Source organism: Falco punctatus (assembly GCF_963210335.1).
Source record: "Falco punctatus genome assembly, chromosome: 4".
Taxonomy (NCBI): Eukaryota; Metazoa; Chordata; class Aves; order Falconiformes; family Falconidae; genus Falco; species Falco punctatus.
The window spans coordinates 93,885,523-93,912,732 of record NC_137583.1 but is presented as its reverse complement, the minus strand read 5'-3'; the positions used below and the strand labels follow the sequence as shown (position 1 = coordinate 93,912,732).

Here is a 27,210-nt window from a genome sequence, read left to right as displayed (position 1 = left end):
CCAGCTTGGGAGCCACTGAAGAAGGTGGCAGTGATGATATAAAGAGATGGTTTTAAAAATACCTCCTTCTCTTTTTAATGTCATTCTCAAGCCATGCCTTAGGATCTGGTATTATATCATAATACAGACTATGGCTAAATATTTTTACAGGTTGTCTTTTTGTTTTCTGCTTATATGTAAGCTAATATAGAATTAGCTGATGCTCTTCCTATTTTCTCTCTTCATTACCGCCACAGCAATACTGAAGTGAGCATGTATTTCCAACCAAATCCATCAGCCTATGGCTTAAAACTAGGCATGTGGTAAAGTGCCTACATGTATTTCTCACCTTAACAACAGACAAAATCTAACACTGTTCTTAAGGCACTGATTTCTGCTAAAAGTTGGAATAGAAAGAGAAACTCACAGGGCTAATGGTCATGACATTTCCATCTCCAACTTCTTAGATGTTAATGTTGGAGGAAAAAAAAACTCAATAAGCTATGAACTTTTGGTCATTAAATAGAACTTAAATACGTTCCTCTGTGAGTAGTAGTTAAAGCTGGATGAGGATTGATGAGAAGCAAAATACTTTTCAGCTGAGTTTTTTAATGTATTTGCTTGATTGATTTTAGAATTGATCAAATAACAACCATTTTTATTGAATGGACTGTTTGGCCAATAAATGACATTCATTGTCCAATGCTACTCAAATAATTGTGTTTTATACATGCTCATATCCGCTGCTTTTACATTTTGATAGCAGAATTAAGAAGGCCTTAATTTGGTAGAGCTTGGTGATCTCAATGGATATAAATGTGTCGACAAACCATCTTTTGTGAAAACAACCATATTTCACTGGAAAATTTCCAGCATGATACAATGCCTGTGGACACACCCATCTGTCAGACCTCACTCTTTGATGTTGAACCGCCCGGTGAATTTAGTCAGAGGCAAATATCTTAAAGACACAAAGACTCTGAAGTTATGTGAAATGGCACCAGGTAAGGGGTGATGTGAGAGGTTTCCTGCCAGGAGAGACAGCTATGCCATAAGCGTAACTTGTGCTAAACTCAGAAGAAATCTACTTGGGAGAAAGTGTTTAGAAATACCCTCCTCACAGGGTAATCTTCAGAGCTTACACTTTCTGAGAAAATAAATTGCCTTGGAGATAGAAATCTGTAGGAAACCTAGCTTTAGTTTCAGTCTTTACAGATGAGCTTGGTTCTAAGAAAAACATTTTTCTGAAAAGGGAATATGGCCGAAAGCAAACTGAACACAAGGCAAATACGGCACTATTCCGCCTTGTTAAATTAGCTGATGCTCAGTGATTAATACTATTGTTCAACTCAGCTGTTAACTCTTAGCAGATTTCCTAGTGCTTAATTCCCAGATAATTTCAAAGAGATTTATGCATGAGCTGGGAGTTAAGCACAGACTTAAACATGGTACTGACACAGGCATTGTATAGACATATATTTAACACAAAATATTCTGAATCGCAGCTTCAGCAATATCTTTAAGGACACTGAAGCTGAAGGGATTGCTCGCATTCCTACGGATCCCTGCAGCCTTGAGCACCGCATTGAATTATGGTGTAGTAAGGGATCAGCATGAGTCTTATCTCTGAATTTGCCGAGTGGGATGAAACACTGAATTCTAGCGGTGCTGAAAGAAGCCTCAATCAGTTAGTTACTTCTCTTCTGCATCTGGCTTGGCAACCAGTCAAGGAGAACAACAGTGCTCATTTCCTATTCATGTATTATGCACAATTTGCTTTGAATACCTTGTTTATTCTAACACGAAGGCTATATTTTAATTTCGTTTTGGTGCTACATTACTGGGAAGATGTGAGAATTGAGGACACTACTCAACTATTCAGCCACAGATCAATAGACAAAAAGTTTTTAAATGGCTTTGAAATGCCTGCATTGATAAAGCTATATCCATTATTCTTCTCCCTGCTACTGGGGCAGAAATAATAAATATTTCAAGAATCTCAAAATAGATGGAAGTAGTAATATTGACTAAGCAGAAACTGTTTGCCAGGAGATTAGGCTTTAGTTGGTAGGATTTAAATATGCCTGGCATGTCAAAGCAATGTGACAAGCCAGTGTTTTCATAATGTTCTCCGTCTACCTCATAACTTGTTGTGAAAGGATGATGACTGTTGCCAGCTTGCTTTGTTCTTATTAATATTTCTGAAGATAAGAAAGTGAAATGGCTCCATTTCAGGAATTAAGTCATTTTTTTGTGCCAAAATACTGACAGAAACTCTTGGTGCGGGAAGATAAATTAGAGTTCTGACTCCTGCATCACAAAAAAGAAGTCAACATTGCTTGAAAGGAGCCTCGCTGTTCAAGCTGGTGTTACTTCTTTTAACATTGCAGATGTGAATGTCAAGCAAGTTTTCTGTGTGAATTTCTGTAATATGAAATGGAACAGGCTGTTGAACTCAGGCACTTTGAAGCTCTGAATTTAAAACGCAGGGATAATTTTAGGGAAGGGGAGGTCAGAAGAATCCCCAAGTGGAACACGTGGACAATATTGTAACGTCAGCTGTATAGCACTATTCACTGCCCACGTGTAGTGGGATATTTGCCTTGTTGTCTTTGCCGCTGATTATTTTCCAGCTCCCTCAAAACTGAACTTGCAATGCTTTACCCTCCCTTCATGCAGATGGTATTTGAACCCCTAGTGAATAACTCTCTATCCACTTCCACTCAAATCCAAAAAGCCAGCTCTTCCTCTGATTCCAAAATGGCAAAATTCCCACCTGGGCCTTACCCAATGCAGCAACAGGAGTAGCCTCCTCCTAGTACAGCTCATGTGGACCAGCCTTCTCCTGGGCTATCCTGGTCCAGACATTTCTGTCTGTTTCTTATTCCTTTGACCTGGACACCCACGTCATTATGGCCGTTCTTCCTCTGCTGCAGTAAATACATTTGTTTTCTTACTAGGACAAGACCCTTTGCTGTTTAGCTGAGCTTTCCCTCTTAGGACCTCTCTTCTGGCACCATGCTGCTGTATGGACCATCTGTGCCTTTGCTTTGGCAGTGAACCCAGTCCTTATGCCTTCTGTACTAGGGACACACAGGGTCATTTTCCATCCTTCTCTCTTCCAAAGCCCTTCTCGTGATTGTTGCCCTTGGTACTCTACTTGCTGATGATGGTAGGTAAAAAAATGGATGGTGTCCATCTGGCACTTCAGTTGTGAAGACCTCTTCTGCTCTTTGCCTGTACTACTGCGTGGTTGCCTACCTTTTATCATCTTCTGTATATTCATCTGGGATTGGGAGCTCCCTGAGCAGAGACTGGCTATATTGAAACTCCTGTGAACACTGTAATGCTTGATCTGTGACTGATGCTTCCAGACTGTGCTGTGAGGCTGCATCAACAACCTGACGGAAAATACCACTGGCACACGAAGGAAGTGACGTGAAAGTCAGGACCAAGATAAGAAGTGAAATGGTTTATTATGGATGACTCACAGGTAAATAGGAAAACTAGCCATCAGCACTTCAGAAAAGGACTCTCTGCAAACTTTCACGTCCTTACCTTGCAATAATCCTTACATCACCCCTAGTTACAGGACTGTCCCTTTGCATGGCTTTGCACACCTTGGTCTAACTGTTTCAGCTGACAGTGGTTCTTTCAATGGCACAAGCTCTGGGTCAGACACAGTTGAGACTGTGAGCCAGAATTCACTTACTTGCAAAGTGCGCATGTTGAAAATTGGGGAGTGTAGTCCTTCACTTTTCCAGTTTAAAAAAAGATACAACAGACACCAAAGGAGGATGCAATATTGCTGGAATATCACATAGCTCTTTAGTGGAAAACTGCTGAAATTCCTAACATATCTTACAAAAAAAAAAAAAAAAAAAAAAAAAAAAAAAAGCAACAGAAAGCATACAAATATATCCTATATATACAAGCAATACAACACAGCTGTCTTGTAAGCAAGGATTAATAGCAGGACACTGTTATAGAAATAGCACATATATTCCCCATGGAAATATAACCCCCCCCGAAATTTAGTCCATTCAAGGCCACAGAGAAACAATGTGCTGTTTATGCTTTTGTTTCCTAGTTGCTGAGATTGATATTTTACAAACCAGGTTTCTGTACATTTTCCATTTTGTTTAAAAACTACAAAGTTCTTGGATCAGCTTCCTTTTTTCCATTAAAAAAAATTAGCTAAATGCATTCCTCCCACATTTTTATATTTCTCTTACTTGGTTAAACCAGACAACACGAGGTTATTTTCACTCTTCAATGCAAGAGCGTAATTGATGGAGCAATACCATTACAAAGTACTTCAGAAAGAGTTTTAGCAGAAAAACACAAGAGATTCATCTTAAACTAGTGTAATTTAAAGAGTTCTGTGACAACAGCTGGGTACATAACTTCTAGGAAATGTGGATGCAAATTCAGACCGGAAGATAAGATCCGGTGAATTCAATGAGTTGCAGCTGCTGCATCTGACACAGACACTAACTACTACATCTAGCAACTACATCTAGCAATCTACAACATCAGAGGTAGACTGAGCCCTAAGATAAGCAGTCATCCATCTGCCTTATGGCAAGCTGCGGCTGGACATTAGGTGTCAATTTGAATTCTCCACCACAAAACTTGCATTTGCTGATTTGCCATTTTAATAGTGGTTCCTGTGCAGTTCAGATGCCCTTTCCCCTCCCGTATGCTACCTGTGATTGCCAACTGTGTAACGAAGAAGGTCATTCGGGATTTCCGCTTCCTCCTCCAGGTAGAGAAGAGCACAATGGTGTTTCCGGCAATTGTGACAATAAAGAGAATCCAAAGAGTCACCAGCTGCTCTGTCTGCATTGGAGAAAAGGAAAAAAAGCGTATCGGTATGTGGGTGGGTAGTGACTTGGGTTAAGCCAGTCAGTTATCCTAGGACAAATGAGATGAGAATGGAAAAAAGGAGTGAAATGTGAGTTTTGCCAATTGATTTCAATCATTTAGTCTAGAAGGTATTCTTGCTCTTTCAGAAAATACTTAACATGCATCACTGCTGTTGATGTTCATTCCAGTTTGATTTGCAGTGGCTGTGTATTACTTCTATCTTCACAAAACCTCTAGCAGCGTCTGTGTTTGGCACTTAACACTAAAATGAGAGGCAGCCCTCAGTTTTCCCGCGTTGCTCCAGCAAGCTGTGAAATAACCAGCTGCCTTACTTCATAAGGAATATTGATAGATGGACTCCTTTGAAGAAATGGGGGAAATAAATACTTCCCTTCTTCCCAGCTGTAGCCAGTCTGGGTCATCCACAAACCCTACAAAATGCAGACATCCGCTCCATGATCTAGATGCGCACCAAGGTTGCAAAGAAAGCATGACCCCACTGTCAGGAAAAGTAAAATTGTGTAGCGAGCGATACGTGATGACAAAACGTCCCCTAGTGGTGGTGTGTACAAAGAAAAGCAAGCAAAGAAAAAAGCTACTCACGTTCTCAAAGTACCAGGATCCTCTGGCTGCAAGAACAAGGATGCACATATCCCCGTTCGCTTGTTTCGGCGAGAGCACGCCCCACCTTCTCCCTCCCTTTGGCCTACCAAACCCCGTCTGGTCCTCTAGGTGCAGGACGGTCACTTTGCAGCAGCCACTCTGTAGGTTTCCCCTCGCCATGTGAGACTGTGGTTTGTGTTTTCTCCAGAGCAGCCAGCCAGCTCTGAGCCCGAGAAGCACCAAGACTGGTGAGCGTAGGGTCAGCTTGGAGAAACTTCTGCATTTCTGCAAAACTCTCACTTGTAAAAACCTGTCCTGTGTAAAGCTGTTTGCGGTGGCATGGGGGAAGGTGGTCCTGCCGCTCTTCTGCAAAGTCAAGTAGAAGAGGGGACTTTTTGCAGTAACAGGTTTGAAGGGCATAGAGCAGGGATGCTCAGGAGAAAAAAACCCCTAATGTATCCAGCTGCAATAATATACACATTATTATCATATTCAAAGAGAGAAAAAAATACATGTAATGGCTCAGCAGAACTGGTAAATAGGAAGGTAAACCCAGTTTCCATAGGGACCCCTCTCCCAGAGCCTGCTGCTCCCAAGCAGGTCCCTGCCTTTGATGTTTCAGGAGGAGACGGTCTGTATGACTGAAATACAGCAGCCCCTTCAGCCCCTGCTCTGCCTTCTTGTGGCTTTCCAATGCTCCAGATGCACTGGTCTCCTGGATTCACATCCTAGCAACTGGGATGGGTTTCGGGTTATGTCAGTGCAGTCATTTGGGATCTTCCAGTTCCTGGCACCAACCCCATAATGTGGGAGATGGGTAAGGGCTGCAGCTGAAGAGGGATCCCAGCAGAAGTGACCCCAAAGGCACTGCCCTGAGCAAGCAGGGGGAAGGGGGCTGCCAGTGAGACCCGCACCTGCCTGACTGGGCTGATGACGGAGCAGAAGGAGAGGAGGGCATGTCTTAAAAGCATTTGGCAGCTGCTAACCCATGGCTTTGTCATGGATGAGCAGAAACCAGGGCTCCTGCTGCCCGCAAAGAGAAAACAGCTCAGCTGTGAGTGTGGGAAGGGAAGGTGAAATGGTGGGAAAGGAGCAGCGGCAAGGAGCTTCTCGCTCTGCCACGAGCTCTAGTGCCTCCTCAGCTCTTAGCCCCCTCATGGGCAGCAAGCATGGTCCCTCCTCTACTGACACTTGTGGGAACCAGCCTCAGCTTTGCGCCAGGTAGGTAGCCACGCTACCCTGTGGGCTATGCGGGCACGCAGGCAAGGCAAAACCCCGTGTATGAGCCACCCGAGGCTGCGCTCTCTGCCTGAACCCAGAGCTCAGCTTAAGCATACAATGACGGCTGTGTTTAGATGGTTTCACTTTTCCCAGCATGATCACTTTTGCCAGCATCATGTATAATCTGGGTCATCTCACCTAACTTTAAAGCTCTGAAGAGAGACAAGTACTCTAAATTGTCATAGTGCAGTCCAGATAATAGCAGTGTCTCAGAGATGAGTCACCATTCATCTCACCTACTTCAGGATGGCCTGTATTCACTGATTATAGTGACCTAGATGAGACAACTTGTGTGGGCTGGATGCTTAGCTTTTAGACAAAACAACCTCCACCTTTTCTGAGTGTTTGCAAATCTCTTGAATTTCTTGGAAACAAATTCCCTTCAAAATGTGTGGCAGAGACATAGCGGAACTATTTTTATGGGGATGCTTTGCTTTGAACAGGAATTGGAAGGAAGTGACCTTTTGGAAGGTAATTAAAATTAAAAAAGGTAAGATTTCATATCACTTTTGTCCTTGAAATCAGTGGGTTCTCCACAGGGTTTGATTTGTCTTCCATTTCAGAAAGGATCTTTCACATGTGAAGAAAGCTGAGGGGCAAGACTTGTTCCCATTTTCTCTGGTACAAAATCAGGAGAGCATTTTCTTGAAAGAAATTCTGTATTCCTATATTGTACTGATATGGGTATGAACAGAAAAAGGATGTGACATGCAAACCTTCTTACAATTCCTGAAGAAAAGTAGCTATGGAGCCACAGAGACTGTTAGAGGGGTGTTTCCCCACCATAGGGGTGCAGCACATACAGTCAGTTTAAATCCCCTCCTGCCAAGTTAAAAAGTGGTGCTTAACAGTTAAGCAATTTTAGGCTCAGCCTCTATGGAAATATATAATTAAACCAGCTAAAAAGGTAACCTAAAAGGTGCAAAAGCTGAATATAGGAGAGGTGAGTTTGAAAGGCCATAGACAAAGGAATAAAGCTAAAGTTTCTATTAATCTATTTGTGGTAGCTGCCATTCAGAGAGAGAGAAGAGAAAAGTATCTTATTCTTGGGGATTAAGGAGCTATAATAATAGAGAACTTAAATCACTGCAGCCTCTCTCAGTCTGTTAGCTTGCAGAATGAAAACTTCTGTGGTTATTAATGGGATGCCTACCGTGATAAAGGCCTTCATAGTTGCTAGGTTTAGAATTCAAAATTATCTTGATGAATCGGAAACAGGCATTGGAAAAAAACCCCAAGATGCTGTCCAACAAAGCAGAAGTGCAGCACTTCACAGTGTAGTGGGCATAATGACATCAGGTTGGGCAAGCCTTCAAACCATGCCCCCCCACATGCAGCACAGAAAGTGCCCCCCAAGTGGAACGGGATTTAATAACATCACCCTATCACGAGAGCGATAACCACCGTCACGGGATTAACACTAGTCTCGTGTGCCCCTGCTCTAACCCTTCCACTGTACCCAGCAGCTGTACCGTACCCACTCCTGGGCACCACGCCTCATGAGGCACAAAGCAATGAGTTGATAGCAGTCTAGAAGATATAGCCAGGCAATAAGACTTCATGAATTAAGTTGCTTAATCTAGTAAAAAGCAAACTGCAGGAAAATATGAACATAGCCTTGAAGTCACAAAAAGGCTGATGTAAAAAAGGAAAGGTATAGTCTCTTCTTCAGATCCCCTGGAGACTGGCTGAAAATCAGTGAACGAAAACTACAGAATTCAGGCTGATCGCTTTAAAAACTTGACTTAAAAATACACCATATATATAGATAGATTGATTGAGTCAGTGAAACCTCCATCTGTGAAGGTCTTAAAAATAGTTTTTAGATTAGAGACGTAGCTGATTGATCCCTGAACTTCACTCCAGCTGCATTTTCTATAATTTTGTTTTATTCATCACCTTAAGGTTGTTTAGACATAGAGGTTTAGACATAGAGGTTCATGCCTTCTTTGTTCATCAAGCAAAAATCCTTTTTCTAACAATCCTCAGCAAGGTGATTTAGAAAAAAACATTGTTTAATAACATGTTGCACAGACATCAGAGGTATTTTGGATAAAAAGACAGATAAGAACATCTCCTAAACACCTGTGTAGGAGCTTTTGGCAAGGGCTGCTTTTGCAATGGGCATTGCTAACTGCATTGCATGAGAATGCTGCGAGGGAGACTAGTGTCATACACCAGCTCTTCTAGACTAGAAAAACTAAAGATGCTGGCAAATTAATTAAGGTCATAAACCAAAACAAAGTCAAGAGGATTTCATTGGTTTGACTATAACCATTGGATGCTCTACTATTCCACAAGACTGCTGGGTTTGGAGCATGGAAGTGCTTGACATCTGGAGCGCATATTCATGTTTTGTTAATTTTCTTAAACATTAAAACCAGCTTTAGTCAATGAAGCAAGCCTCTTCATGGGTGAAATTTAAGCCAGAAAACCTGTCTGAAGATTGTGTGCATTTTCTTCTGCTTGTAGAAGAGGTTTATTTTGTTTCTCTGACAAAATTTCTGAATCCATAGGCTGTGGTAAGTCTATCAAGACAGATAAAGATCATCCTTGTGAGCAGCTTTTATCAAGACCTCAGGAGAGGTTCAGCATCAATGGACAAAGCACGTTTGTACTTGAACAAGAACTTTTGTTCTAGCTGCTGAGGCTGGTGGGGAAACAGCTGGGAAAAAATAGGTTGCCAGGTAAGTAATGAGCAAATAAACAGCAAAAGAGAGGGAGAGGTACTCTGTTCCTGATGTGTCTCTTGGCCTCTTAATGTGAGGAGGGGAGGCCTATAGAGAATTCGTGTCCTTACTGACCTGGTGCGTTCCTGCTCCACGTCTTTGGTCACCTGGGTGAAGAAGGGGCACTGATCCCTCATATCACAGGTCAGGAGCTGCTTAAGTCTCTGAACAACTTCCTCTTGCTGGTTGATTAAATTCTGGAAATATGCAAATATTCTTCCTGCTTGCCTTTCGTATATTTTAAAAATTATATTTCTAGCATAGCCTATTGCAGCAATTGAGATCACAAGAGAGATGTAATCATAGAGCAAGCCAAACAATTCTGTAAGGATGTTCTTAACACATAAGAAGAACACATAAATCTCCTTGCTAAATTGGGGAACTGTCATGCTCATGGTCAGATTCACCACTAGCAGATTGCATTGCACTTTCCTAAGGGAGGGGGAAAAAAAATATTTTCTTATCCTCTGAAGTAATCACTTTAATTGCAAGCCATGCAAGAAAATGGAGGACCTTAGATTTACATTTTTTTTACCTTGTTGTGGAAGATCTGGAGTCTTGAACTTTCACTACCGAAAATGTTCAGGACAGATTTGCTATTTTAACAGCCCACATTTAGACTGGAACAAAAGAAAAAATACCACCCCGCCCCCACCCCAAAAATACCCCAACAACAAAATCAGGAAGCTTAGCTTTCCTGAGGCAGCCAGGTGCCATGCAGCTTGACTGATTTCAGTCAGGGATTTATAGTTCGTTTACTTCTATCGCAAATTGCACTTTGGACTGCAACACTAGAAGAAATCAAAGACAGTCATTGGCACAATTTAATTAAGGACTCTTAAAAGTACTGGCACAACCTCTGACATAATTCATAATTTTTTTAAAAATAAATTAAAACCCCAAAAATAAATAACCCCCCCTCTGTCTCATACTGCGAGACTCCTCCACAGCAGAAACCCTAGAGGAGACTTGTGGGGTCTAACTGGTGCCTACAGCTATCTAACAGGAGGGTGCAGAGAAGAGTGAGCCAGGTTCTTCTTGGATGTGCACATTGAAAGGTCTGGAGGCCACAAGTAAGAGTTGTAACAGGGGACATTTGGATTAGGCATTAAGAAAGGTGTTTATCCTGAGGGTGGTCAAACACTGGGATGGGAGCCTGAGAGGCTGCGGGATCTCCATCCCTTGAGATGCTCAAAACTTGAGTGGACGCTGCCCTGAGCAATCTGGCATAGTTTGAATTTGCTTTCGAGTGGGTGGTACAGGTGACCTCCAGAAGTCCTTCCCTATCTGAATTATTATGCACACACAAGTATGCGTAAGACCTAAAAGGTGCTTTTACAGATGAGTGCCTTGCACAAGCTGTATATTATTTACTGTATCATAAAAACGTGAACAACTCATCTTTGTGGGAATCTTATGTAAATTAAAGTTCACTCTGCCAGTAAAGAGTACGGGTGTAAAGGCTACTGGCATGGAAACGACATAAACATATTAGTCTTAGGAAAAAGGACTTTAAAAGCGTAAAATGGCATTTGTCTTATGCTTATAAGCATGGAGGCCTAAGATGAAGAATTCCTGCCAGGGTGTGACTAGCTTAAACCATGAGAAGTAAAAGTGTGATGCCATTGAAGGGATCATGACTATTGTTACTTTTATCAGCTACACAATAAAGGTTCTTTAATACATAAAAAAGAACAAACTTGGTTAAAGTGAAAACTGGAAACAACCACATTTCTTCTTGTATTGAAACTTTCAACACAAGTTGGGTTGTTGGGAAACAAACCCACGACCACACCTAACAGAAATCTGCTTGAAGATAAGCTGTAGGTGCATTACACATACGTTAGCAGTTCTGGCTGTCAAAAGGGAATAAAGAGGCACCAAATATCTTACAAAAAGAGGGACAGCGGATGGGATACTTAGGCTAGAAGTAAGCTTCATACAGTAAATGTTAGTCACCTGCATGTGAAAGTTCAGATGATGAATTCAAGTCAGCTCCTAGTGCTCAAAAAAAGCTGCAAAAATGGCTGGATCACCCTTGATTCATTTGCTGGTAGCCCTGGTCTCAGTAAGCAAGAAACACACTAACATCTAGGAAGATCAATGAAATCTTACTCCCTAGCTGTCACAAGGAGCAACAATTGTGCTGGCCATCCCTGTAATACAAGTGTGTTTTGAAAGAACGTTCTCCATCTAGCAAGGCAAAACTGTAAAGATATTTCTATACAGCATCCACACAAGTTGCTCCTGAAAATTTTGGGAAAGCAATTTGATTGACACTAAAAAGCTCTGGGAAAACTCATGTGAATATAAGAAAGACTGAGAAAAGAGAAAGTTCAAAGCTATGTTTTATGTTTTGTCTTTGAAAGTGCTTCCACTAGGATTGAATTTAACAGGAACACACTTGGGCAGGCAACAAGCCCTCTAGGAGTTGATTTCTGCTTTTTTAATTAGCGTGGTCTGGGAAGGAGCCTGATTCAAACTGCATAAATACTGGTTCAGTCCCAGGTTTGCCTCTGGGACTGCTGCTTTTTTCTTTCAATGGCACTGGTCATGCCTGAGAGTTTTCATGCCTCCAGCACAGCAGCTGCCTTACTGAGATGCTTTCTCACAGGCTGTGTGTGTTATCCGCCCAGCACAAGGCTCCAGGTCATTCTGGAGATCCTGGGATGCATTGCCACATGAAGCCTTCACAACATGTCAGAGATGCTGGCAACCGTTGCTTCCCCACGGGTCCTTGTGGTTGGAAGAAGGGCACAGCTGGAAGGGACCCAAGCTGATGCTTTCTATTCTGCTGAACCTGAGAAGCAGTTTTACATGAACTTGTGTCTATATGGTATTGCATTCATAGTCTGTGTAGCTAATGTGTTATATAGAGGAAAAAAAAATAATATTCTCTCCTCTTTAGACTTAGGGAAACAGACAAGCTGAGAAAGCGTACTCACTAAATCAGGACACTTCCTCATGGAAAGGGGTAATTGTGTTATTAAGGTTACTTTTTGAAATCTAGCAAAACTGTATCTATCTTCTTTGTGAATCCCCAGTTTTTTAAAAATGTATTTCTTAGCTCTAACTTCACCATCACGGATGAGTCAGGGTCCTTTCAGCGCATAACATTTAATGCATGTGAATTACTGTGATCTTTCCAAGCTCAAATAACAGACAAACAACCCCCCCCTCATCCTGCCCTAAAATCCTCCGTAGGTGTGACTGGTATAGAGGGGAATATTTGCATTTAATAATAAATGGTAACAATTCAATTTCACTAGCAGATAGTTCACATTTACCACGCTGCTGTGTTTGGCACAAGATGAATAATTAATGAGGACAGTACTGTTCAGTTATTGCAGGATGTTTTTTGCCCACTGCACCCTAGGAAACTTCCACAGAATTAGACAAACAGATATCCCTGATTTTAGTGTCATCGGGAAAGATACATTTTTCATGGTGTACCTATTTATTTTTTCCTAGAACATTTTCAACATGAAGAGATAACATTAGGTTATGGCATCTCCACAATTGTATGATGTTAATAGCTCTATTTAAAACTGTGAAATGCTGTTCTTAATCACAAAAAGGGATAAAATTATTAAGTATGCCTAATCTGTTCAATGAAAACATCCTAAAAAACTGGAGAGATTAATACTTTCTAGGCATATTTATTTAGGAGAGGCAGACAGATGCAAATCCTGTGGCTGTGTGGACCACGGAGTCAAAGTATGAAGGTTGCTAGTATAAAACCATCCAAATCACTTGGCTCAGAGCTACCCACCGTCGGGCTGTCATACAGCCAGATCACTTCTGTGTTGCATTTCAGCTACTAGATGAAGCCAGCCTGGCCAACAGCACTGCAGCAGCAGTATCACAAGAACAGCTATTACATTCCCAGCGTGGCAATAGTCATTATGGCATATTGCAGAGATCGCGTTCAGGAGTTCCTGACGCCTTGTTTGTGTAGACTTAATTCTCCTCCTCTCCCTCAACCAAAAGATTTTGAAGTTATTTATAAATTATTTGATATGCCTATTTTTCTAAAATGTATGATTATGTTTGCAGAGATTACTCCAGAAATTTGACAGCATGAATTATTATTTTTCTATTATGTATTCAATGATGGGATGCTCCGTGAGGTTTGCTGGAAAATCAGAATGAGCAATAGCATCGGCAAATGCTTTCCAGGAGAAAAAGAGACTCCTGCATTTGGATTAAATGACAGGGACAACAGATCCTGACATAAACAGGCTCTGCGGACACCTGGAGCCAAATCCTTGTTACTTGATAGTCCTACAAAACAAGTCTATGCAAACCTCTCCACATATCTGTCTCCTCACCACTTTGCTGGAGATGGTAGCCCCTGACCTCTGTAAAGAGCATTAGGCTCCATGGATAAGCAGCACATGCTCTTAGATTTGTGTTTACACTGGCATGGCTACACAGTCCTGTTTAATATCTGAGCTACATGGGCTACAACATGCGGTACAGTGAATGCCTCAGTGTTTGGGAGAGGACAGCCACAGGCAGAATGTCAAACAGTCCTCTCTGAAACAAATTAGGAACTTAGATTACATGTGTAAAATCATTTGTGGTGGATTCGATATGCATGTTGTTTCTCCCGAGAGCTCTAACACTTCAGCATCACAGCTCAAGGGGCCAGGAGAGGGATGTCAACATGTGGACCAGTGGCTGGGATTCCCACCTGGCAGGGGAGACACTGGGGTTCCCAAACAACCTTGGGTGTAAATGACAAAACCTTTGCATCCTGCTGCACAGGTAAGGGCTCAGCTCTACACATCAGAAAACAAACTAAGAAAATGTACTGGATGATGAAAGACAGGCCACTCTCCTGGGAAACAGAAGATGCTGGTGGTGGGAACACAGTCCCACCAAGAAAGGAACAGTGGCTGGGACTTTTCTCCTTTTGAGCACTCCATCCTTTCTTCTATTGCATAAAAGTAGGGCATCCTGTTTCTCAGAAGACCTCTTAACAAAGAGGTGAGCCCTCTCTGAGGATGAGCACATGCTCCTACCATTGGGGAAGCTTTGGGGCTGTTGGGGCCCTGGCAAGGGGAGGTGCTTCCTCCAGCCATGACCAAACCTCCCACCCCTGTGGACAATTAGGGCAAACCTATTCTGAGATTCCTACTTGTCTCCATGCATCTTGTCAAATTTCTAGAGTTAAGGAGGTTCTAAAGTGGAGCAAGGTTGCAGGTGTTCAGATGGTCCCTGTTCTTTTCAGGTAACTGTACTGGGCAGAGGGCAGCTAACACTCACTTAAAGCCCTTTCACACCTAGATTAAATGCATATGGGGGAGGTTGTAAAGGGATGGAATGAACTCTCCCTTGGCCTGGGAGATCAGAGCTGTAATTAATACAATTTGCACATCTGTTCTGAATTTGGTGCTGACACAGCCAATAGGACTTCTTGTGGTTTCAGACAGTAACCTACCTGGATGCCTCATGTAAAGGCACCCGGGAAGAAACACAGGCTGGGTTTTTGGGGACAATTTGCCATAACACAGCAGAAAGACCTGAATGCAGGTGGGAATGAGCCACTGCTTTTGCTGTGGGAAGCACCAGCTCATCCTGCACGCTGAGCGGTGTGTGGGTGCCCCCAGCGCTCCATGCCGAGAGCCAGCCTAGTTAGCCCGCATGGCCATGGTCCCAGAGAGGCTTCGCGGGCAAAGCCCTGGTGAGCAGCTGGCCAGGGAGTGGTGGTAATGACTACCAGAAGCGAAATGCGCATTCCTTCAAGTGGATGAAATGCTCCATTTCCCAGCCAAAAATAGAAAAGAAGAAACCTAATTGAACTGGCAAAATGCTTTCTAATCTGAAGCTGTGCAGGATTTAGTTGTTAAACTCTGAAGAGGACTAGACAGAAGCTCAAATGCTTCTGAATGGAGAGCAGGGAAGCACTCACAGCTCAGCCAGTAACAGGACTTTTTGGCACCGAACTGCTCTAAAGCGCATTATTTCACTTTTGTCACATTGCCACCGCAGTGTAACACAGACACAACCTTAGGTAGGCACCGGCTGTCTTTTTGAAGCATGGGAGGAAAAGAAACCAGCACATGCTCCCATAGTTCAAGCAGTATCCCTCCACAGCTGTCATTGGGTAGAATTGTTAAAAGTTCATTAACAGCAACTGCTCCAGATACTGGGTGAGCGTCACTCCCTTGCCTCTGTTTATCAGCTTAGATCACGTTTTCTTATGACTGCTTTGGTAAGATAGATTAAACCTGCATTTCCCAAGCAGAAATAGCTTGTATGCCCTGTCTGCATCCTGGCACAGGCTCTGGGGTCAACCTGTGCGGTGGCCATTCATCCAGCCTGCCTCTACTGTCAGCCATGGGCTACAACATGTTTGAAAACTCCAATAAAAAAACAAACTCCCATTTGTCATTACATTTTGATACTGACCTCTGATTTCTATTCCATTCGGCCTATTCCAAGCTGAAACTTTTATTGCTTTAGCTGCGTAATGGCACCCTTGTGAAGAGGAAGGAGATGCTGTTTGTCTTGCTGGAAGGAAGGGGCGAGGAGATGGCCACAACATGGGCAGCTCTGGTGGAGGACTGCCAACAGAGTCAGCAGGTAGCAGTGGCACCTTCCACACATGAGCTTTTACAGGGAGGGAAGCTGAAACTGCTAGCATGGAGCCCTGACTTCCCTGCACCATAGTCATCAGTGCAGGTGCTTTATCCTTCCTTTTCTGCAGCAGCACCAGCTGTCACTTGTCTCCAGAGTCAAAATATTTCCACGCCTATCAACAGCTAGTAATTGATGTGAAATCAGTGAACCTCCTTGCAAAGTTCATGCTATATATGCCAGAGCTAGACATCCAACAGAGAAGCGCAAGTCTAATAAGAAACTCTCAGCTAACAGAATCAAGTTTCCTTTAGCAATGGATAAGCATGCATGACTATCCGTGGCTTCTTAATTACTGTAATTTACTCAGTCTCTCCTATTAAGGAGCATTTTTCTGCCTGAGGACTTTCTAATCATGGAATTAACTGTCACTTTTACCATTATAAAATATTGCTCCCATGACATTGTTCAGATTTATAGCCCTAACTGTTGAAAGAACAAAGGGGATAAAGAGAAAGTTGTTAAAAATATTTTGCTTGTCGCTTCTGATTTTTTTCAAGAGCATTTTAGGAGTCTAACATGAAGAGAAGAAAAAAGAAGAATTTTCATCCTTGAAATTCTAGATAAGAAAAAAAAAAGAATCAGCAGCATGTTAAAAGAGACCCTCATTAATGAACTGTAGAACTGCAGATCAACTTTATTCTTAACAGGGGTGGAAACCTGTTGTAATTCCACTGGCATTGTGTCACAGCACTAACAACCTCACAGAAAACAAAATTGCCTCTGATCATATCCCCTTTTACCTAACATATTGTGAAATGATGTAAGCGTCTACATCTTTCCAGTTGAAAGTGATCTCTTTGGTTCTGCTCCAGAAGGAACAGCAGGGTACTCCTTCTCAGACTTTTTAATAACTTGAACTTAACCTGGACAGTGTGCCACAACAGTAAAGTGACACATGGCATGCAGCATGGCAATGACAACAGGCACAGAAATCTGAAGGAAAGATGATTCTCAGTACCTCTTTCATCTTTTTCCCACACTCACATTGCAAGGGCGATGTTTGTTTTTGGAGATGAATAAATACACTTCCCATGTCATTCAACAGCATTCACTACTGAATGATTCATCTGGTACATTAACAGCAGCCTTCATGAGACACTACATCCCCCGCTCAAGTTAAAAACAAACAAACCAGCTAATTAGAACCTGACCCTTATGATTAAAACCAAAAATCAACCAAAACTGACAAAAACCCCTCTCACTCCTGTACAGTGTTTGTTGCAGCAGGAAAATGGAAAAGAAATCCTTTATGTCAAGGTGACGGCTGTAAGAAATTATATAGAAGATGTGTTAAACTAATGCAAGCTTGTGATTAAAGCTGCATGTATAATTACAACACCTCTACAGATCAACAGTGCCATCCCCTCTTGGAAGAGGATACAATTGGCAAAGACCTGTAAGTCTGAACTCCAGTTCCTGCAACTATTTTGTTTTTCAGTAAATGCCTTACACGTGCTGTCCGCTGTCTTTGCAGGGAAAACCCCCCACCAATATCTGGGCAAGAAAGTTCAATAATCCTAGTTATCTTCCTGCAGAGGTGCTGAAAATGTACCAAAGCTGCAAGCACGAGAGAAAAGTAATGCTCGACTTAAAAGAATACCTTAAAAGAGTAGTAAAAGGATCCCCACTCCTCTTCTGCCACCACTTCGGTGGAAGTCACCGTTTCAGTGCAGGTGACAAGGGTAAGATCCAGCCAGCCGGCGCTTCCCTGGGAGCTGCTGCTGGCTTCTGTGGAGCCGACCTCCATCACTGGATTTTGTTCGAGTTGTCTAGGTGCTTGTTTTTCTAAGAGTTAATGCAGTCAGGCTTCTCCCGTAAAAGCGCAGCAACAAAACCAGCTTCTCACTGCTCCACCACTGGCTACCAGAGGCATCGGGCTTTAGTGCAGCTGAGTGATAGGAGGAGGGGGGGAAAAAAAAAAAAAAAAAAAGAAAAAAGAAAAAAAGAAGCCAAGCTGGCATCATCCCTTTGAGCTTTCCTTCGGTACAACTCTGACGACAGCCATCCACATGCTCTTTCCAGCAGCAAGGGCAGCAGCCAGTAAGAAAGACAGTGCACATGGACACAGCCATGTGCCTTGTGGACTCTGGGTTGTCTTGCATCCCAAGTTGTCAGCTCTGGAGTCAGGCACACCTGTAAAAGTGTGGACCTCCTCCCTGCATTAAGCTCAGGAACCTGGCTATTCCATCCAGTAGCTTTGCCTGCTTACCCTAGCTCAGCCCACTTTGATTTCAGTTACCTTTGTAATTGTGGTGTATCTATACACAAGCACCAACATGCTCTCCTGTATTAGCAAAACCCTATTAAGTTGTTAGGCTTAAGTTATCGCAGTTTCCCTGTCAGTGTCTATCTGCCCTCTGAAGTTGCCTTTACCAAGAAGAAAAATAAATCATAAAAGGCCTTCGCCCTTACCTTTGCAGAGAGCTCAAACATGCTTCATACCCAGTACAGGGAGCGCTTTAATCACCGTATGGACAACCTGTCTGGTACGGCTCCTAGAGACTGCTAGCTACTTGGAGGCTCAAGGATACTTCAGAACAAAATGATCAGTTATTTTTCTCCTCTTTAATTTTCTAGGCACCAATCTCACCCACCCTCTGTTCATTTGGATGCTTTTCCCCACCTCTAGTGTTTACCCCATGTTTACACCAAGTTGGCAGATGACAGTGCGCGCAGCTTCCCTGAACCGAGCGCAACATCACGTGTAAATTCAGAACTTGTTCAGCTTTGTGGAGATGCTGTGCCTCGATACCAATGCAATCCTAAGCTGAACGTCATGCACTCGGTTTCCCGTTACCTGCTCACAGCAGAATCCAGTCCTGTGCTTAGATGTGTGCAAGCACAGGTAGAAATGGGGGAGCTCAGGAGGCATTAAGCAACTCGCTCTGGCCAGCACAGCACACCCTCTCCCCAGCTCCTGCAGCAGTGGTCTCCACAACACGCTCACAGCATCCGTGCTCGTGGTCCAGGTGGGGCTGTGCCCACCCCTGCCTATGCCAGCAGCAAGACAGAGGTGGCTGCAGGACCCCCCCAGCTCCCAAGGCCAGTAATAGCAGGGGACGGGGACACAAGCAGTGAAATTCAGGCCTAGGTTTGGACTCTGAACCCTCCCAAGTTGGGACATGTCTGGATCTGGGGCTTTGGATCAGGCTGTTCTAGGGACCGGAGAAACCTCTGAGTGTCTGAGCAATATTCAAACCTGTCCTGGAGCTGTTGGAGTCATTCAGAGGAGGGTACCAGCCCAGGGTCATTCAGATAATCAGTACCAGTCACGATGAGAAAGGATCAGCACTGATCCATACATACCAGTGATCAATATTTAACAGCAGTGAATGACGCATGGGTTGGAATGTGATTAGATAAAAATAAGTGTGCCAGAACCACTCTGTTTTGCTGAAAACCATTGGGAAAATGCTCCTTGATATAATATCCAAAAGAGAGGAGGAAAACTTTTTAAAGTTTTTTTCTGACTGATCATAAAGGTTGATTCTGAACCTCTGCTATGAAGTATTCAGGTAGCATCCAAGCTTCTTGAAAGCATCCTACCAGGTTTTTTTGCTCATCCCTTGCTTTCTTATATTTACAAAATTCTCTTAGAGTTAGAATTTATTACACTGAATGTTGCTGGGGTTTTTGTTGTTTTTGTTTTGGTGCTCTCATTCCTACAGAGCTGTTATGCTCGAGCATATTACAGGCATTAAGAGGCTTTTCAGTTGTTACATCGCATGCCAGATCGTGCACAGCTCTCAGAGCTAACCAAGAGTGACTTCTCTTGTGGCTTTGCCAGCTACTTGCTCTAAGTAGTGCTTATGGTGCTATAAAAGGTCTCATTGCGCCCTGCTCCAGCACTTACCAGTCTACACAGGTAATTCAGGTCTTCCATTACTATGAGCTTTTCTGTCTTTGAGTATTTCTCAGTCACTGTCACTGCCCTGGTTTGTTGATGGCTGGTTTTACTAAAATGGTTTCTTTCCATCCAAGTCACTGAATTTAAAGCCATGGGCTGTGTATGGTACTGTATTGAAAATTAACCTAATTCTCTTTGGTTTTAAACTTCTGAAAAATCATGCCAGCTCTCTGAAATTTGGGGGTTGTTCCCCGCTTCCCCCCCGCTTCCCCTCCCCCCCCCCCCCCCCCCCGAGATTAAGCAAACTGTTTGAATACCTCTGAAATGAATAGCAAAAGAAAAGAGTTTTGATGATTGAATCTCAAAAGCCTATAAAAGGCAAGATCAAATTCTAGCAATTCCTCTGTGGAAGAGGAATAGCTGATTGATTCCTACAACTGACTGTTTTTTTTGTCAGCCAGCATACTGAAAAGTCTCTGAGAACCTTCAGTCACTGAAGAGATGAAGACAGTTTTACAGAGGGACAAATTGAGTCTTCCCTCTGCTTTAATACAAAATGCTTTCAAATTATTATTCAAAGACAATTTTTTTCCTAATGTATAATAAAATGTGATGCTGCTTTCTTAATCTTTTTGAACGGCTTTTTTTTTTTTGTTTGTTTGTTTTTTAAGACACACTTTGTTATTGCACCACAGCCTAAGCATGCTTCCTAAGTAGGAAAGATTAAGCAATTCTGAAAATAATCTTTAAGCAAGAAGAATGGATTATTTAAAGGAAGAATAGAGAGGACTTGTTTCAAAGGGCACTTCATTGGCCATTCCCTTTTTCTTGATTTCAAAAGCTACTCAAATTTAGTTTTCTGAAACAAAGCTTTGATCCAAAGGCCCAGAAAACCTGACAGCATAAATGGCTCCAGTGGAAGCAGAAGAGGATACTCTGTGGCTGCAGTGTGTAACAAAACTGATACCTGCCATGTGCAACACATGGGGGGAGATCTGCCACGTGTATCTTGTATCTCCCCAAACAGCAAGATTTTCCTGACTGGCAAGAAGAGGAAACCTTGTAAACTGCAGAAAGTGGAACCAGGAGATTGGTGTGAGGAGGTAGATGAAGGGGAGGTACCTCTGGGAAAAAAAAAGAAGTCAAAACTTTTTTAACAACTGGGTACAAAACAGTGATTTTGATTAATTAAGCCAGAAATTCCTCATGCAGAGACTGGTCTTTCCTGCACAGCAGTGGTGAAACACAATAGATGGAGATGAGTCGATTTGTACATCACAGTGCGGTCCCTCCATGGCAGGCAGAGGTGCTGTCGCAGCCACGGTGGACATTGCTCTCCAAAACCCAGCACCAGTAGGAGAAGGGACGATGCAAGAATATCTATCTCCTCCTATGCTAGGCATTTCCCTGTTTTGTCTTCCCTGATAGAAACTGTTGTGTGGCACTACTTCTTGTGCATGATGCTGATAATTTGCCAAAAGTCAGACAAACTAAATGCTTGTTTAAAAGATTTAGGCATATCTGAAATGGACAGAAAAAGATCTGTTCAAGTCTGTATTATTTTTTTTACAGATAATTTATAGCAGATTTCTCTTTGCTGCATTTAGGCAGTATTGGGAGTATTTTGTAATTTGAGTAAATTGAAAAAATACTTGGATTTTTTGCTGTTTGGAGTTTCCTGCACCCTGGAGCAGTTGGACATAATCATATTAAATACAAAGAAGAAATAATGCTATCAGACTGCATGAATAAAGAGAACAAGATTTTTTTGCTTCTAAAAGAACAGCAAGTTAATTGCTTTTCTGAAAAAAAAAAAACCCAAAAAAACCCAAAAAAAACCCAGTTTACCCAATTCTGTATATAGGGGCTTTGGAAGAGGAAGGTCAGTCTGCTCTTCCCAAAGCACAGCCCTTCTGCCCAGGAGCTGAACATCGGGAGTGGTGCAGAGGGGCTCGGCTGCTGACTCTGGCAGCATAGGACCACTGGAGAGCTGCATTCTCGCATCCTACTGCACAGGAGAGGAGCAACAATTATTAGTGACACAATTCCTGTTGTCTGACATAAACTTACAAGCTGCTTAGCATGCACATTGTTTCCCTTTGGTGCTTTGCCTCTGGAGGGGCACAGATCTGCTCAGCACAGGTAGGCAATACCCAAAAAGGCTGAAGCGCTGCCCTCAGAGCCAGGACTGACTGAGGCTGCAAGTGGTCCCAGAGCCTGGGCTGTGGCTGGGAAAGGACGCGTGGGTTTCTGGATTCCTGGAGGTCACTGCTGCATGCGAAGCAGAGGGCTCCGTATGTGCCCCATTAGCTAGGACATAACTATTCCCCCACCACATCTGCACTCACATTTTTACATTTTTTTTAGCCCCTCCAGGTGGAGACAACATCAAGTCTCTAAATCTTCAAAGACCCGAAACAGCAATGATCTCTTATGAGCTAAATATAATAAACATCATAACTATAATAAATAGTAACCTACAGTTACAAGGCTTTCTTGACAGAAATCCCTAACACCTATTCTCCTCCACCTTTCTGAATGAAGCGGCTGTAACTCAGGATTGGAAGATTCAGGGGACACAGCAAGATTTCAGAAGCCGTTTTCAACCTCATTCCCAAGCAATTTATTTTGGGATCTGTATCCTAAAGCAGGACCCAGAGGTGCTGACTGGGAGCCTGGCAGCAGCACGCTGATGCTGCCAATCTCAGCACTTCTTTGCAAATGTGTAAATCTCAGCTACACACTGCAGAGACACCCAAGTGGAGACTCTCCCAGCTGCACCACACGGGCCACCTCGGGCCACGGGGCTGACAGCCCACTGTGTTCACTGGTTCCCCAAATTTCTGAGTTCTGGAGTTAGAGCCTGGCAGCTGGAGCTGAAAAGCCTTTCCCTTTTATGGAGAAATTTGTGTTTGATTTTCATCCAGAATCTGAACAAACTCAATTTTGAAATATTAAAAGCATCACAGAATGAGATGACTGATTTCTGCTGGGCTCCAGCCTGATCTCTGACCTGTCAGTGGTCTATCCAGCTTTGAATCAGATCCCCAAACTGGAAGCAAGTGGATTCTTCCTCATAAATTAGGTTTTGGGTCAGACTTTTTGCAAAAATCTAGATTTTACCCATAGTAAAGCACTAGAGTCATATAAATCACAGACCATTTTTATAATAATGATGACAAAATATGAGCACATTGTTTCTCTCCATTGATAACTTCAACAAATTTAAAAAGGAGGAGATTTTCTCACATCTTCATTACTGTCTTCATTTCTGTTTGTAGTCTTAATTCAGATAGGTTCATTTTACAGAAAGTATATACAGCCATGTATCTGTTTCTGCTAAGGAACGACTGGAGAAGAATAAGCAATCCTTAAGGAATTATCTTTGAAAAGAAGCAAGCAGATGAAGAAAACACGTAGAGAAATGCCATTAAATATGAATATTGTGTCAGACACCCTGAAATTTCAAATATCTTTTCTCTGTTCCCCTTGATATAACCATCAAGAAAATTATCTATTTCGCAAGGGCCTGATTCTCCAATGATTCTGTCTGTTGCAGCGCAGGATTGCTTCCTCTCCAGTGACTGGAATTGCAAAGTAGCTTTAGCGAAAAAAGAGCCAAGCCCCATGAACTGAAACAGACACCTGATAAATGTGCATTCCTATAAAATACCAAGGCAGTCAACATAGTCACTTGGCGTCTTTCTACTCGGAAGGAGCTGAGCAGGTAGCCAACATGTATGGCAGCCACCCGGTCCTGGCAAGTAGTTCTGCGTAGGAACGCCTAGAATAAATTCACAACTCGCATCGTCACCAGATTCCTCTTTCAAAATCCTCCAGTTGCCAAGGCACCATCTGCCCTTCCAAAGCGCTGCAGCTGGAAAGGGAAAACAGCTCAGAAATACAGCCGTGCTGCCAAACGGGAAAGGTGGCTTCAGGTGAGCCCTGGCTGGCTCCCAGCAGGCGCCCAGCCCGCCTGCCCCACCGCACCGCCCGGCAGGACGTGTGCTCATTAACCGGGCAACTGCTGAGAAGAAAACACCAGCCAGATGGATGTCCTGTCGTCCTTCTCTCTCCAGTTCAGGTCCCAGCTAACTATGATGAGCACTACTGCACATTGAGATGGGGGCAACAAGGCTGCGCAGACACAGGTGCTGGTTCCCATCGTGGTTACAACTGGACCAGCAGCTCATGCGTGCAGCTAGACAGTCTTCTGAGCAACAAACCAGAGCCTTGGCAGGGCCAGAGCTCTGCTTTACACTGTACAGGAAGACCACTGCAGGAAAACTGTGTTCAAGGTTTTCCACAAGCTAACTTCTTGCAGTTTTAAACAGCTACCACCAACACATACTGCCTTTAACACAGATAAATAGGAATTGTTTTCAATGCACTTTTCATGTTGCTGCTTAAAAGCATTTTTCTTCCCTTTGTCCATGTTTAATTGAACTAAAATCAATTTAGCAGGCAGTTGGATTAGATGGTCACAGCAGGTCCCTTCCAACTAAAAATATTCTATTCTGTTCTAACCAACTCTTAGTTCATCTTAGACTACAGTGTATGGATAGCTCATCATATCTGCTTTAGGAGAGAATCACTTCTCTCCTCCCACTCCTTACCCCCTGTCTGCTACCTCTGGTGGTTGCGCACAAGAAGTCATTTCCATTACTTCCATTCAAGCCTGCATGGATGTGGGAGTTGCTCCCCCACTAGTGTGCAGAGGATGCCTAGAGCTGATAAACCTCTCTCTTTCTCTGAATAATCCAATGGCTAAGGCACAGGCTTGGAGTTTAGGGAAGATACCAAGTTGCTTGCTCCTCTGCACATCCCACTCTGACCTTGGTCAAGCGATCTCCATTGCCATAGGGAAGAGCTTTGTAAAGTGAAGGTGTGACACAAACTCACATCGTTTTGGCGGTCAGTCCTCATCCACCTGGACACTGCTGTCTGCATAGTTATCCCCAGACTCAGCCACAGAGCACTTGGAATATCCATCTGAGTGTTCAACTATAATTTTAGCCAGACCCTCTATAAACAGGGACCTAATCCTCTGTTAGAAGAAGGGTGCACCCTTGCAGCACCATGGTCCTTGAGTGCCAAATCTGAACTGATGAAATCAGCAGTGAGTTATAGTGGTGCTGAGCCTCCTTTGCAAAGCAGGGGTAAGTAAACCCATGCAATGAGCGAGCTGTTCATTTCATAGCAAACTGAACTTTTGCTATGAATTTATGCTGGGCAGAAGATTTTAAAAAATACAGTTCTACATAAAATTTAATATTGACATTCAAAACATAGCAAAAAAAACTCCCAAACATTATTGCCAGCATTAGTCTCTCATCAAATGGTTCTACAGATGCTACAGAGAGAGGAGGGTGACCTACAGAAATTAGTCTAACCCATCAACACTAAAAGCTTGGGAAAAGACCAGTACACACCATGATGTAGGTTGAAAAAATGAAGGAACTCTGTGCCCACAAGGAGGTAGGGGAATAAAAGAAAGTGTGGGAAGAAAGAATTTAAAATGCCTCCATCCCAGTTCTCCTTTCCATGGAAGAAGTTGTATCTGAAGTAATGAATACACTCTGTCTTTCGGCGATGAGCAGCAGAGTGGAAGTACAGATTTACAATGGAGGTGGAAAGCCATTAGATGAATTGCAGGACTTTTTATTGCCAATTACAATTTCATGGCAGGGTTATTATTTATTAAATATAGAAGCAGCCAGTTGAATTCTAACTGCTCTCAGGCTTAATTCCACTTATAAAAAGGCTAAAGAAATTACACAGAGCTAGAGAAAAAATCCTCTGCAGTAGCAGGCATGCTTCTGAGTGTCTGCACATGGGCAACACTCAAGAGAAATAAAAAAAGCTACTGTATGGAAGGGGAACAAGTTACACCCAACTTCCCTTTAGTAAAGCCTAAGGTAGAGTAAAATAAACGTACTGCACTGCTTCCACTAATAGGCACCCGAAGAACAGTTTGAACAGTGGAACTTCCTCAACTATTGAAGTTCAGTTTTTTAGGATCTCCAGAAGAAGATACACTTCACACACTGCTGTCCCCTCCAAAAGCAGTGGGCAGACAGAAGAAAACCCCAAAACAATGTTAGCAGGTAAAATGTGTCCCAGATCAGGTAAGGGGAGGGTCAGAAGATAATACTGTCTGTAACACTCAATTGCATCCCAGGTCACCTCCCTAAAGGAGGAAGATGCATATTTTCTGGCAGCAAGAGGGATGAGTTATTCAAATCCCAGCAGCTTTGTGCCAGCACTTTCAATTCACTGGATTGCAGAGCAGGGGAAAGGGTGAGGGACCAGAGGGAAGTGAAGAAATACTCACCAAAGAAACTGCCTCAGCTTAATCAGAGAGCTCATGTAGATAAAGTCTTCATTCCTTTCTTCATGCTGATATATGTCAGTGCGTATTGCCATGAGTAGTGTGTATAATAACGTATAGCAACATGCATCGGTCAGAACAGCAATCCAGGTCTGGTACACTATACAACTTTTTTTTGTGTGTGTGTTAGATAAATAATACAGAAAAATAGTATTCTGCAAACCAGCTCTTCCTAGAATAGAATATAGATGTAAATTACTCAGTCTGGTGTGATTCGAAATTTCATTTCCAAAATACCATAGTCCTTTGCTAATATATTTTTCAGGCATACTTCTTTGGTGAGTATCTGGAATTCTTCAGAATATCAAAGGCAGTACATTAATATTCCTGATCACATTCTGAAATGTATTTTCATTAACAAATGTGGAAATGGACTGCTGTCATTTCCATTTCTGTGCAAAATAACCCCATTTGATTACTGTTCTGATTCAATGAGGAAAGAGGAGTAAAACGAGAATGCTCCACACACTGATGTGGAAGCAGAAAGGACAGTTCAAAGAAACAGCACTGTCTAAAGAAAACCACAAAATTTAGCAACTGACATAAGGTTTTGGATACACTTGATGTAAGTATTCATAGCCCCTAGCAAGCAAACACACAGCAAATTGTAACTCGACAAATCAACTTAGCCCTGTATTTTTATGTCCGCACATTTTAAGAGATTTCTGTGGCTCTTGGGCCACCGACACCTCATTAAGATGGGAGCAATGAGTTGCATACCTTATGCCAATGATTATTTGCTCACCATTATAAATGTGAGTACTACCCTACAAATGCTCAGAGAAATGTGAAATAGTTGTTTCCAGCATGGGTATAATTACCCAACTGATCACATTGCATGTAGGAAGCCTTTGGGAGCAAGC

At 42.7% G+C, this 27,210-nt stretch overlaps 1 protein-coding gene across 1 annotated transcript in view; it reads right to left on the bottom strand.

The window, feature by feature from the left end:
• The window catches only part of NPSR1 (neuropeptide S receptor 1), a 69,640-nt gene extending 44,376 nt beyond the window's left edge, over window positions 1-25,264 (bottom strand). The window contains exons 1-2 of the mRNA XM_080383389.1: window positions 17,710-25,264; window positions 4,689-4,821 (exon numbers count right to left, since the gene is read on the bottom strand). Of these exons, the coding sequence (XP_080239515.1) occupies window positions 4,689-4,821; window positions 17,710-17,856 (280 nt within the window). The 5' untranslated portion in view covers window positions 17,857-25,264. The remainder of the gene's footprint in view (window positions 1-4,688; window positions 4,822-17,709) is intronic.
• Between the last annotated feature and the right edge of the window lie 1,946 nt (window positions 25,265-27,210).